Raw genomic sequence first — 13569 nt, 5'->3', positions numbered from 1 at the left:
ATTTAGAACTTGGTACTGGCCGTGTGGGCTGAGGGATGGTGCCCTGAACACTGTGTGTGGCCTTCTAGCCGGAAGATGAGTTGCTGGGTAGACAGTGATGCTGCGACAGATGATGCTCCAGAGGATCAGGTTGGGGGTGAAGATCGCAGCGGCCAGAGGTGATTCAGGTTCAGACAGTGTTGAGGGTCGTGTGCTGTTTCATTCCGTGATGCTGACCATGTTGGGACATCTGGACTAGAATGGGAGTTGAGTTCGTTTACACATCAGCATATATTCTCTCCTCCTCTGGGCTCTGGTTGCTCTCTGCTTCCTTCTATTCTGTTACATACTGGTCTTCACTGGCTGTTATCTTCATCTGTGGGCTGAATTCTATACCTTGAATTGTGTTTCAGGAATAGCCACGTCATGTGATTGTGGAAAAAGAAGGTTGATACGATCTTCAGCTGTCTTGAGGTCTGTGGCGGCTGGTGGAGTCTGTGGCAGACTGGGGTGTGTTGCTTCCAACTTGACCCCGAGAGAAGTTTTTGCTATTCCAGGCAATTGTAAATTGCTTGGTTTTCCAGCCTTTTCTCTTTTGTCTCTGGGTTGAATTATTTTTCTTTTATTGTGGTCATTTGGTGCAAGGTTAAGTTCTCAATATGACATGTTGGCTTTTTTGAGAGATTTTCTAGAATTCTCACAGTTCTTTTCTGGTGTTATAGCTCACTGAAGTTTATTCTAGCACATTTGGTTCAGAAAATTTATTAGATAAGACTTTGGGGCGTTCTTTCTCTAAATTTTTTCTTACAGTTCGGTGCCACATGGGAAATTTTTTTGTTTTTGTTTTAGGAAAAACTTGTTTAGTTCAAGCTTCTGTATAATTCTGACACTTTTGTAATATTCCAGCTTTGACAATTTTTTTTTACAAAAAGTAAGTTCTTGATACACTTCTCTCAGATAGGAGTTAGGCTCACAAAAGTCATGTAAGCATCATACAAACACATTTGTAAATGTTTACCTTAGTTTTTCTCCTTTTAGTAACATTAGGGAGCATTTATTATTGTCAGAACTCATTTTTTTTTTCCTGTTGTGTTTTGAGTTCAAATCGGTAGCCCAAAGGTTATATGGATTACAGGTGGTGTGTGTGTGTGTGGGGGGGTGTGTGTGTGTGGTGTGAGAGTGTGTGTGTGTCTGTGGAGTGTGTGTGGGGGGGGTGTGAGAGTGTGTGTGTGAGTGGTATGTGGGGGGGGTGAGAGTGTATGTGTGTGTGTGTCTGGTGTGTGTGGTGTGTGTGTCTGGGGTGTGTGTGTGTGGGGGTGTGAGTGTGTGTGTGTGTCTGTGGGGTGTGTGTGGGGGTGTGTGAGAGTGTGTGTTGTGTGTGTGTGAGTGTGTGTGTGGGGGTGTGTGTGGTGAGTGTGTGTGAGTGGTGTGTGGTGTGAGTGTGTATGGTGTGTGGGTGTGTGTGTGTGTGTGTGGGGTGTGGGGGGGTGTGAGTGTGTGTGGGGGTGTGAGAGTGTGTGTGTCGTGTGTGTGGGTGTGTGTGTGGTGTGAGTGTGTGAGTGGTGTGTGGGGTGTGTATGTGAGTGGTGTGTGGTGTGAGTGTGTATGGTGTGAGTGTGTGTGTGAGTGGTGTGTATGTGGGTGTGGGTGTGTGTGTGGGGTGTGATGGGGTGTGAGTGTGTGTGTCTGGGGTGTGTGTGTGTGTGGTGTGTGTGGGTGTGAGAGTGTGTGTATCGTGTGTGTGTGGGGTGTGTGTGTGTGTGGTGTGAGAGTGTGTGTGTGTCTGGTGGGTATGTGTGTGTCATGAGTGTGTGTGTGTGTGGTGTGAGTGTGTGTGTATGTGAGTGTTTGGTGTGTGTGCATCTGTGGGGTGTGTGTGTGAGTGTGTGTGTTTGGCTGAGCTCCACGGCATGTGGGATCTTAACCGCCAGGGATCAAACCCGGGCCCCGTGCAGTGGAAGCGTGGAGTCTTAACTGCTGGACCACCAGGGAAGTCCCTAAGTGTGCTTCTAACAAGGATTGTTGCCTCAGAGCAGTTTGTTTTGAAGCTCTTTCTGGCTACCGTTGGCATTCTGTGTGTGTAATATGGGAAAACATCTCAGAAGTCAGTCTGGAGCGTGGGTGAAAGAGGAGCCGTTTGTGTGTGTGCGTTGCGCTCTGCGTGCCCCTTGGGTTGGGGTTCTGTCCGTGGTTGCTGCGTGAGTGACCAGCGGGATGACCTGTGTGAACATCCGTCATGTGTTCCAGCAGTGTATCTAGGGGTGGTATGGGAGGTGACAGACACGCTATCTCTTTCTTTAGGAAGTTAAGAATTTCCTTTAAAACTTTTAGTATTTCCTTGGAAAAAAATAAACATATGTAAAGCCATGATGTGATACTAATTGGGAGCATAAAGGCAGGCATGAAGAAAAGGTTTGTGTAGCGGTCTGGGGTATATATTGTTGCCTTTTGTTTGCCAATTAATTAATTAATTGTTTGCCAATTAATGTTATCTTTCTTCTAGTCCGAGTGGTAAGAAGTTCAGAAGCAAACCTCAGTTGGCAAGGTATCTGGGAAATACTGTTGACCTCAGCAGTTTTGACTTCAGAACTGGAAAGATGATGCCTAGTAAATTACAGAAGAACAAGCAGAGGCTGCGGAACGACCCTCTCAATCAGAATAAGGTTGGTCGGTCAGACGCTCTCCCTGAAGCCTCCTGCATTGCTCTGTGTCACTGGAGTTTCGGTTGTCTGAATGTCCCAGTTTGGTTTTTTTTTTCCCTTCCTTCTCCCCCCTGCAAAGCATTTTGATTTAATAAATCTGATTAATTTTCTGGTAGTTGGCTTACAAAGAGAGAGAGCCTAAGTAAAGATGTTGAAAACAACATTTCAGTATCTCCCTAGGCCAACGTATGTCACACTTCGTGCCCATTGGGACTGTTGACAAAAAATTTCTCTGTTGATGTTAATTGTCTCCTTTTTCCCCCCTTAAAATAGTTTGTGTTGCCCATAAAGAGGCAAAATTTTATTGTGGTGCTAGTACCCTTACTTACCATATAGTTTATTTATACGTCCCTTTTAATATTCAGGATCAGGATTTGAGAAAGAACAGTTTTTATTTTGACTTTTTGATGGTGTTGGAGAGTAATATTCTTTAGGAATAATATTCACATTCTAATACTGTGATTGGAGATTTTTCCATTAGCTCTTACTCTTAGTGAGTTGCTTAGTTGATGGTTTATCATATAAGAATTTACATGAGTAGCATTTGAATTATGCTAATTTAATTGTATTAAAGCCCCCAATATCTTTATAAGGAAAGTGCTGCACCTCCCCTTGTCCCCCAAACAGCTAATCTTATAAACCTTTTTTATTTTCCCCCCAGTTTTTTTCCCTCTAAATTTCAGAGAAACACGTGTGTATGTGTTACCACACGATTGTCTCACACTGACCGTGAAAGTGGTGGAGGGAGAAGGAAGGACTTTTCTTTGTAGGGACATGACTGGTGTAGGCCTGCGTGCCCCCTGGGAGCGCTGCGTTCGCCTGAGGACCTGGGAGCCCACGTGTCGGGGGGCGGGCCGTGGGTCCAGGCAGGCGTGCGCTCATGTTCTGGCTCTGCCTCTTCCTAGCTCACACAGTCACTGGCACCTTGATTAACCTCTGGTGGCTTCAGGTTTCTCATCTGTAAACTTATGATCATAAGATCTTTCCCTTAGCATTGTTGTGAGCAGTAAATAGGAGTTTCCATGAAGTCACCTAGCATGTTCCTTTCCTTTTCCCCTTATAGCTTCCTGAGCACCAAGCTGCCTCGGTGAACAGGTGGCCAGGATGGGAAACTTTCTGACCCAGCCTCCCTCCCTCCTTGCCTTTTACTTTTCCTGGAGACTATGCAGTCTCTGCTTCATATCCCTCTTTTTTCCAGAATTTAGCTCAGCAGTTTTTTGTTTTGTTTTGTTTTTTTCCAAAGAATAGCTTGATTTCCGAAGGCCTGGTGTGGCGGTGAGGATGCACTCCTCACGTACTGCATTAGTTACCTGGCCTGGCTTTCACAGGGGCGTTGGCAGGTTCCTCGTTCAGAGAGGCAGAGCCGGAAAGGGATGCTTGGCATTGCCTCCGAGTTCCTACCTAACGGTGTTGTCGATGGCTCTGAGGGTGTTCAGGGGCTGGGATTAGTGGCAGGAGGAGGGATGCTCAAGTTAGGACCTTGAGTGTAACTAGGATCGCTAGTGACTAGGTCACTAGTGTAACTAGGGGTGAAGCTGTATGATTTCAGCTTAAATCTTGATTCTGGGCTAATTTTGCTTTTTAAATGTAAGAGGAAAAATTAAGATGTATTTTTCTGAAACTGCCTTTTTAAAGCTCTAAACAGTCCTGGACATCTATTGGAGGGGCTTAAATATTTATGAAATGAACAGAGTGCTTCCAGAGCACCCCGTTGTTAGCAGAATCACAGTTGAGCTGCGCTCAGTGTAATGTGCAGATGTACCTCCCGCTGGTTAGGGTTCACGACAAGCCTAAAACTAATTGGTCTCTTTAGTTTGTGTGCACCTTTCCGCTCTAGCTGCGCTGGACTGCTCGTCATCCCGCACCGTGGCATGTGCTTTCAAGACTCTGCTTGCTCATGTGCTGTTTCCTCTGCTTGGAATGTGCTTCCCCCCCCCCTCCATCTGGTGACCTGCTCCTCATCCGAGGCCCAGCTCCATTGTCTCCATCTCTGAAGCCTGCCCTGCACCCTCCGCCCGGAGCCAGGCCCTCCTCCCGCAGGCCTGCCCGGCTCGGCCACGGGATCCGTGGCTGTCGGGCTGCTGCAGCTAGACTGTGAGCTCCGCGCGGGCAGGGCCCATGGCTCTCGTTTTGCTTTGTTTGGTATATATATATAATCCAAAGCCTGGCACACGGTAGGTACTTCATAAATGTTTGCTGAATGTTTATTTATTATTCACTCCATTCCAGAAGTTTATAGTAGCCGTAAATGTTGATTGAATAAATTAATACACTACATATTTTGGAAATGCCTTTTGTTAATCATTGTTTTCTGAAAGCACTCTGTCTGAATTTGGGGGCCCTGGTCTTATTTTTGCATCTGATTTTATTTTAGTTAAGACAGAAAATGTAGTTTTTCCTTTTTTTCTAAGTAAGGTCCCTTTTGGAGTAACACCAACATTAAATATCTCTATAAAGCAGAAAACATATTTGTGGGTTATTAATAACTATACCAGGTCTTTTTAAAGTAATCAGTATAGAGAAAGTTGAGAGATACAGAGATTTAAGGAGATTTAAACAGGAATCTGAGGTAGTGTTTGGCTTTGTAGGCAGATTGTGAAACTGGCTGAAGTTCATTAATTGCATTAATATTTTTTAATATTCACTGGTTTTATTTTTTAGATTCCACATATAAATGATAACATGCAGTATTTGTTTTTCCCTGTCTCACTTTTTTCACTTAGCATAATGCCCTCCAGATATATCCATATTGTTGCAGTGCCAAAATTTCATCCTTTTTAAAAAAAATTTTTTTTTTATGGCCAAGTAGTATTCTTGGGTGTGTGTGTGTGGTGTGTGTGTCTTTGTGTACATTTATATATCAGATCTTCTTTCTCCATTTATCTGTTGATAGACACTTTAGGTTGCTCTCATGTCTTGCTTACTGTAAATAATGCTGTTGTGACCATTGGGGTGCATGTATCTTTTCAAATTAGTGCTTTTATTTTCTTCAGCTACATACTCAGGAATGGGATTTTTTTAAAGACTCTTATCTTGAAAAAATTAGAAGTGTAAGGAACAATATAAACTTTGAATTATAAGCAATGCAATTATAAACAGTATAAATTATAGTTTATATTGACTTGTATATTGATTTTAATATATCTTTTGTATCAGAGGGGAATTTACTGAGTGAATATCTTCAAGTATGTTTGGAAAGATACCTTTTGAAGAACTTTAAAAATGATTTTTAATTCTTTTAGGATTGGTGGGTACAGTAGAGTGGAGATTGTCTTTCAGTTGATATTTACTAAGGCTTTTGTGGCACCTCTTCCTGTTTGTCTCAAACTCAGTCTCAACCTTATGCTGGAAATCTGTGCCATTCTTGATTACGTTGTACCTTATTGATTTTCTTGCCACTCTCATAATTATTTCCAGCCCCTACTTCCATCTCTTTAGTTGATAAAGTCAAAATAACCAGTTTGTTACTGAAGATATTCCATTTGGTTAAAGGAAAAAGACTAGAGAGTGATTTGGAAGTCATCAACCTCGAGCTGATTTTTTGAATTCATGAGTGGCTTCCTCGGAGCTCACTCAAAGGGAGGAGTCGTAGGAGGGCAACACTGTTAGTAGCAGTTTTTGTTTTGATGGAAATGTTTCAGCCACCAGTCACACGTGGCTGTTGAGTGCTTGAAAAGTGCCTAGTGTGGTTGACTAATTGAACCTGTAGTTTTATTTAATTAAAGTTTTAATAGCCACATGTGCCTAGTGGCCACCATATTGGACTGCTCGGTTCTGGAGTGTGCCTCTTAAAAACGACTTTTGCTTCAAAATCTAAATACTGTTTAGGTGTTTATGCAGGCTTTGTTTCTCCAAAGAGGAGATGTTTCAAGGTTTTAAGAGATAACAATCCTTAACCTTTTAAGAAGGAAGTTAATTTCTTAAAGATACATTTCTTTAAAAATTAGAGAATAGTCTTAAGATAAGATAGAGAAGAGTACAGTGATCCTCAGTGCATGATATATTTAAAGAACTTTAGTAGCTTAGTTTTCTTGCTAGAAATTTTAATGTTTCAGATGTGTAAATATTAAACTGAATTCCTGTGTTTCTAGCTCTTAACAACACTGAAACATTTATGAATTAAATCTGCAAAACTAGTAAAATTCAAGTTCCCTAACATTAATGTGACATATATTTTACAGCTTGCTCACAATATGGATCTGGTATGGAACAAATTATATTTCACCCTGACTTGTCAATGCTGCTAATACCTTGGAAAGACTCAGTTCTTTCATCATATTTCTCTAGTCACGCAAACTGGATGCATTTGAAAATAGCATTATGGTCTCTTGAAGGAATTTATTGTAGAAGGCTGCCATTATTTCTTGTCACGAATTACCTTGGTTTCTGGTTATATACTGGGCTTCCCTGATGGCTAGTGGGTAAAGAACTTGCCTGCCAAGGAGAAGACGCAGGTTTGATCGCTGGGTCAGGAATATCCCCAGGAGAAGGAAATGACAGCCCACCTCAGTATTCTTGCCTAGGAAATCCCAGACAGAGGAGCCTGGCAGGCTGCAGCCCACGGGGTCGCAAAGAGTCGGACACGACTGAGCGACTAAGCATGCGTGGTAGTCTACTATTGTGACTGTAACCACAGATTGGATTCTGTTTGGTTCTGGCCTAAGTGCTCAATCACATCATCCAGCAGGTGATTTGCTCTAATTATCTTCAACAAAATAATAATAACATTCTTAAAGACAGCTAATATATCTTGGGGGCAATAGCGTTGCACATTGAGAAACTTCAGTGAGTTGGTGGTGCTGCTGGGAATCAGGTTAGGTGTCGGATGTAGAATGGGTACCATTTAGGAAAAGTGGAGGCTGGAAGCAGGGAGAGGAGTTAGAACAGTTTAGTCCAGAGAATGAATGAGGGCCTGGACTAACGCTGTAGCCAGGAGGTATAAAAAGGTGTGGGACTCAAACAAGACAAGTTAGTACATGAGTCCCTGATGATTGTAGAGCATGGGAATTGTTGATGCCTGCTCCAGTTCTGGGTTGAGTCCCTTGGGACAGTGGTTGATGAGGAAGACTGAGTTAAAATGCTCTTATTTCTTGGATTCTGAAAGATCTCGTAGACTTCCAGGGATTCCCGGGTCACGCTTTGAGAACTGTCATAGGGGTTTGTGAAACATTGAGATTGCCCAGTGTAGGAGCAGATAGAAAAGTACCTTGTCACATTGTACGCAGTGGATAAAAAATTAGCTATGTGGAGAGTAAGAAGGGACTTCCAGCAAGGTAGTAGGGGAGTGAAGAGAATGTGGGATTGTGACGGCCTAGGAGAGGTTTTTTTGTTGGATGCCGTGGAGAGCTTGAGGAAGATAACGACTTTGTAGTATTCACTGAATTTTCAAACAAGTCACCTGGTGACTTAGATGTAACCAGCATCGGCAGGGTAGAAGGACCACAAGTCAGGTTTGGAATGCCAGAAACTTTCTGGGAAACCAGAAATTAGGAGCAAAGATGTAGCCTGCTGTTGTAAAAGTTAAAAAATTTTTTATTTAATCTTACTTGATTGCGACTTGCACACATGGTGGAAAGGAGATTCCGTGAGGAGCATCTCCCTCCTCTTTGAGTCTGTCGGGCTCAGCCTCTTTCCTAGAGGAATTTATTGTCAGCCAGTTTTGTTTTTATACCCTTTCAGAGCTTCTGTGCATTTGCTGAGCATGTATGCATATGTGCATTTTTCTGCCTCTGTCCTCATAAAACGGTTAAACTACTCTTGTGAAGTTTAAATGCGAGACGGAGGAAAGAGGACAGTGTTCGGAAAAGAAGGCACGATCACGGAACGGTATCGTGTTGTTGCTTTCCCGTTAGGAGACGAAAGAGGCCAGCTTGGAACCGGTAGAGTCAGGAAGATCTCTAACCTGAGAGTGCACACTTCTGGATGCTCTCCAGGAACCTTTAAATGAAATAATTTCTGTTGTTTTTTCCAAAGGAGAAAGTCTTCACCAATTTCTCAAAGGAGAATGTAACTGAAAAAGTTAACTACTGTTTTACAACAGGAGAGGGAGCAAGTCTTTGGCAAAAAAGGTTAAGGATCAGCTCACTTGCTGTAGCTCAGGTTAGACCTTTGTTTAACTGATGAGGAATTTTTTCAGGTATTGAAGTAGCACCTTAGTGGGGTGATTTATTTCAGAATTAGGGACCCCATTTCACCTAAAGGGCCCCGTGATAGGATCAGTCTGATTACCAGCTCCTGATATTGTGGTAAGATCTACTTGTTGGCTTCCACCTTCCTAGTTATCTTTCCATCTAAACCGAAAATAGAGATCCTGTTCCTTGCATAAAACATGCCTGGCTGACAGGAAGGTAGCTAAAATCTTTTCCAAAGATGCTGGTGCTTTTTCCATCATTTATTAAGCCTTTGTTGAACAGAGTGGCTTCTGGTCTCTCTGTTGGATACGTTGGGGGCGGGAAGCGGAGAGAGTAGATCACAGATGATGAATCCAGCATTTCTAGGCCTTGAAGTCCTTACAGGGGATTACTGACATCTCACTTAAGTGTGGGCCACTCTTAAGTACAGGTTTTTGTTCAGTTGAAAGAAATGGACAACAGCAGGAGTGAGGCGCGAGTAGCTGTCACAGCAGCACAGTGAGGAGTGATGGGGGCCTGGACGCACGTGGTGATGGAAGAGAAGGGGGTCCTAGTCTTGTTCTGAATGTGGGATTGACAGAACTCTCTAATGAACTGCGCGTGAAAGGTGACAGAGAGCCCTTAGATTTTAGGTAGACTGAGTGACTAGGTGAATTGGGTTGCTATCTACTGAGATTGCCTTAGGAAAGAATTTATATGGGTGAATACAATGAATTCAACTTTGAGTGTACAGAGTTTGAGATGCTTATTAAACATCCAGATGGATTTGTCATGTCATGTAGGCATACTGATTGAGAGGTCTGAGCTGGAAAGGCATTAGGTAGAAAGTCACGTAGGTAGTTTTTCAAGTAATGGGCCTGGAGATTATAGACAGAAGGATCCAGAAGGAAGCTCTGAGAAAGTCCAGTGATTAAAATTGAACTAGAGTAGAAGGAATCAGCAGAGTGGATTGTGAAAGACAGGAGAGACACGGGAGAGGAGAATATTTCAAAAAGGAGAATGGTCAGTTACATTGATTGCCACTGAAGCATTGAATGGAGGAAGACAGAAATTTCCATTGAGTTTGGCAGCAGGAAGGTCATTAATAACCTTGATACCAGTGGTTTCAGGGAAAAGAGAAGCCAGATTGGATTGGGTTGAAAGTGAATGAGAATTAAAGTTGCTCATTGTGGACAATACTTTGAGTAAATTTTCTTGACTAGGAAGGAGAATCACTAGATGGTAGATGAAAGGGATGCTGATTCGGTTAATTTCCCATTTTAAATACTGTGGAAAGGTAAGAATGGGGCCTGTTGCACCAGTGGAAAACCACAGAAGTTTAAGCACATTGACAGTGTAATGACGCTGATGGATCATGGAATCTATACGGGGTGGGGAGGAATGTGGAAGAGGTTTTGAAAGAGTAAGAAAACAGGTCAGCCAATAGGCAGGGAGTATTGATGGGTTCAAAGAACCTGGAGGGCAGTCCTCAGTGAGTTATAAGGACAGGAAGTAGAAATTGGAAGGTCGGATGCTTGCCTGAGATATTGGGCACGGTATAGTTACCAGTGTAGACAAGCCTGTGCCTCTAATGTTAGGTGGGTGAGGCTGGGTAGAAGAACAGGTCAGAGGACTCAGGATGTTGGGTGGATTATCCACGTGGGTATTGAGACCTCTAAGAATGAAGACTAAGAGCTGGGTTGGGGAAGAAAACATGAAACAGAAGCTAAAGTCTTCAGTGAGTAAAGGAGAAATCAGGGAGGAGGGTGGGAAGTCAGACAGTCAGACCCTATGAACTTCAGGGGAGCTCTGCTTTGTGAAGGAGGAAAAACAGAAATGATGTGAGAAAGTAATGGGGAGAAAGGAGGGAACCTGCACCACTTACTGGGCCTTAGAAGTGTGGTTGTCAGAGAGGAAGAAGGTGAAAGCCTTTATCTGGAAGAACTTTAGGGGAGATAGGATCTTTGAGGGATGGCAAGTTTAAGGAAGTCCATTCTCTCCTGGAGAGAATGTTTAAAGAAAATATTGAGGATATAGGAGAGCCTGCTGACCAACCACCCAAGAGTGTACGGTGCAAAGACTGGCAGGAGGAGTGAGAGGGGTAAGGTTAGGGTTTGGTTTTCAAACTCAGCTGGTAAAGAATCTGCCTGCAATGCGGGAGCCCTGGGTTCGATCCCTGGGTTGGGAAGATACGCTGGAGGAGGGAAAGGCTACCCACTCCAGTATTCTGGCCTGGAGAATTCCTGGGAGTGTATAGTCCATGGGGTCACAAAGAGTCGGACACGACTGAGCGACTTTCACTTTATTTCACTTGTCCATGACTAGAATTTTTAAGATATGAGACAATGGGATAGAAAATAGTACACATCCCATTTAGTAAGGCTAAGTATGTTAGGTGATTTTTGTGATCTGTACACCCTTGTGTGTACTGAGGCATGATTTAAAGTGTATATTTCTACTCTTAGTTGAAGTCAAAAAAGTTTGAGGGCCACTGAACTACAGGGTGGACGTACAGAATATTACAGAGGTGAGTACTGCATGATGACGTGTGATCTGGGGGACATGGCTGTTTGGTTATTATGAAGATAGGATGTGGGGTGTGATGGGATTAATTTTGATGATTGCTAGAGCAGAGTACACAAACATTTCAAATATTATTGTCCTGATTTTTCAGAAAGGAGGTATGTGTACCTCTGCCAGATAACTATTATGAATGAACTTAGAAGAACTTTCTTAGGCAAGAAGGACTTGTTCGGATCTCTGAGCCTCCAAAGAACTGACTTTATTCCTGCCTTAGTTCTCAGCCCCCAGCATGCCTGATACGTTATAGGACTCCTCAGCGGAGTATGGGCTCCTTAAACAAGCATCTTTGCTCGCCTTCCTGAGAGAACAGTCCTACATTTGCTGCTGCTGCTGCTAAGTTGCATCAGTCGTGTCCGACTCTGTGCGACCCCATAAGCGGCAGCCCACCAGGCTCCCCCGTCCCTGGGATTCTCCAGGCAAGAACACTGGAGTGGGTTGCCATTTTCTTCTCCAATGCATGAAAGTGAAAAGTGAAAGTGAAGTCGCTCAGTCGTGTCCGACTCTTTGTGACCCCATGAACTATAGCCCACCAGGCTCCTCTGTCCATGGGATTTCCCAGGCAAGAATACTAGAGTGGGTTGCCATTTTCTTCTGCAGGGGATCTTCCTGACCCAGGGATCGAACCCACATCTCCTGCTTGACAGGCAGATTCTTTACCACTGAGCCACCATGGAAGCCCCTAGTTAATATTATCTAGTTTATCACCTAGTTAATATTATTACAGATTAAATTGTGTAACTCAGTCAAGCGGTTACCTATCTCATCTCTATTACTTAATCTGTTGACATCCTATTAATTGACCTTATACTTTGCCCCAAGGTTTTAATTTCCGTATCAGTCTCCTCTGTCTAGAACCACTGCTAAATTTTAGGTTATTTTAGTATACAGATGAGAAGTTGTTATGGCATGTTATACTGAAGTGATCTAAGTTTTCAGGTCCGTAATGAACACTTTTCCCGAATCATGGCTGTCTGAGAGCACATGGCATGTGTCTTGCCAATGTACGTAGATTGTTTTGATGTCTTAATCTCATGTTGGCAGTCTTCTCGGTTATAAATTCTTTGTACTCTTTATTTCCCATTATTTCATGATATAACATCCCTCTAATTGACAGTGACTTTGCCAAAAACACCATCTGAGGATTATTTTCCCATGGGATCCTTTTGTAGGGCTCGCTATGTATCTATAAGCATAACTTCATGTTATATAGTAATTAATGGAACAAGTCTGGGGGTTATTTTACATTAGTAATCTTGAGGTATATAGTACAGATGATTATGTTTGATAATTTTGACATGGATGTTGTAGACCACATTGAATTAGTAGCTTCCACTTACATAGCATGTGTAAGTTTAAGAATGAACAATGAGACTGTTTAGGAATAAGGGCTGCATACCATAAGATCTTACATGTAACAGGCATTTTATGCATCATTTACTCCATGAAATTTTTTTAAGCACATTCTGTGTGCGCAGACATTATTCCAGATTCTGGGAATAATAGAGGGAGATTCTGTGTTTGTGGGATTATTATTCTAGTGGGATGACTAACACAATTTAAAAATTAAATGCTACACAGTTAATTAAGAATGGTTGAGATTGACTTGGTGGCTCTGTTAGGCCGAATGATCAGAAGGGAATGATTTTTGGCCAAGATCTGAATGAGAAGATTCAACTCTACAAAACCAGAGGGTAAAGTGTTCTAAGCAGAGGGAATAGCCAGGGCAAAATCCTTAAGGCAGGATACGTTGAGCACATGAGGACAGGCAGTAGGCTGGAGGTTAGTGAGTGGGAAAGAGGTACTAGGTGAGGCCAAGGAAGCAGACAGACCTAGCCACTGGACCTGGCAAGCCAGGATGAGGAAGGGAATAGAATGCTCTTGTGGACTTTATGTAGGGAGCAGTATGATTTTTTTTTTTTTTTGCTGCTGTGTGGAGAATGTACCATAGAGGTTCAGAAGTAGAAGTCAGGGGCCAGTTATAACAGGAGGCTATTTACCCAAGCTGGAATGATGATGGCTTGGACAGTGCTCATTTAATGAATAATAAAGAAGGAGTAAGATGTAGCAAGAGATACTGTAATCAAAGTTGACCTTTGAACAACATGTTTGAACTGTATACATCCACGTATATGCAGATTTTTTTTCCACAGTAAATAACTGCAGTACTAGCAATCAGCAGTTGGTTGAATCCATGG

General features: G+C 42.8%; 1 protein-coding gene across 1 annotated transcript in view; it reads left to right on the top strand.

The window, feature by feature from the left end:
* MBD2 (methyl-CpG binding domain protein 2) overlaps positions 1–13569 on the top strand; it is a 65123-nt gene that overhangs the window by 14159 nt on the left and 37395 nt on the right. The window contains exon 2 of the mRNA XM_043443759.1: positions 2483–2642. Within this exon, the coding sequence (XP_043299694.1) occupies positions 2483–2642 (160 nt within the window). The remainder of the gene's footprint in view (positions 1–2482; positions 2643–13569) is intronic.

Source organism: Cervus canadensis, chromosome 23, assembly GCF_019320065.1.
Source record: "Cervus canadensis isolate Bull #8, Minnesota chromosome 23, ASM1932006v1, whole genome shotgun sequence".
Classification (NCBI taxonomy): Eukaryota; Metazoa; Chordata; class Mammalia; order Artiodactyla; family Cervidae; genus Cervus; species Cervus canadensis.
The sequence above is the reverse complement of the archived record's forward strand: the minus strand, read 5'-3'. Positions and strand labels throughout refer to the sequence as shown.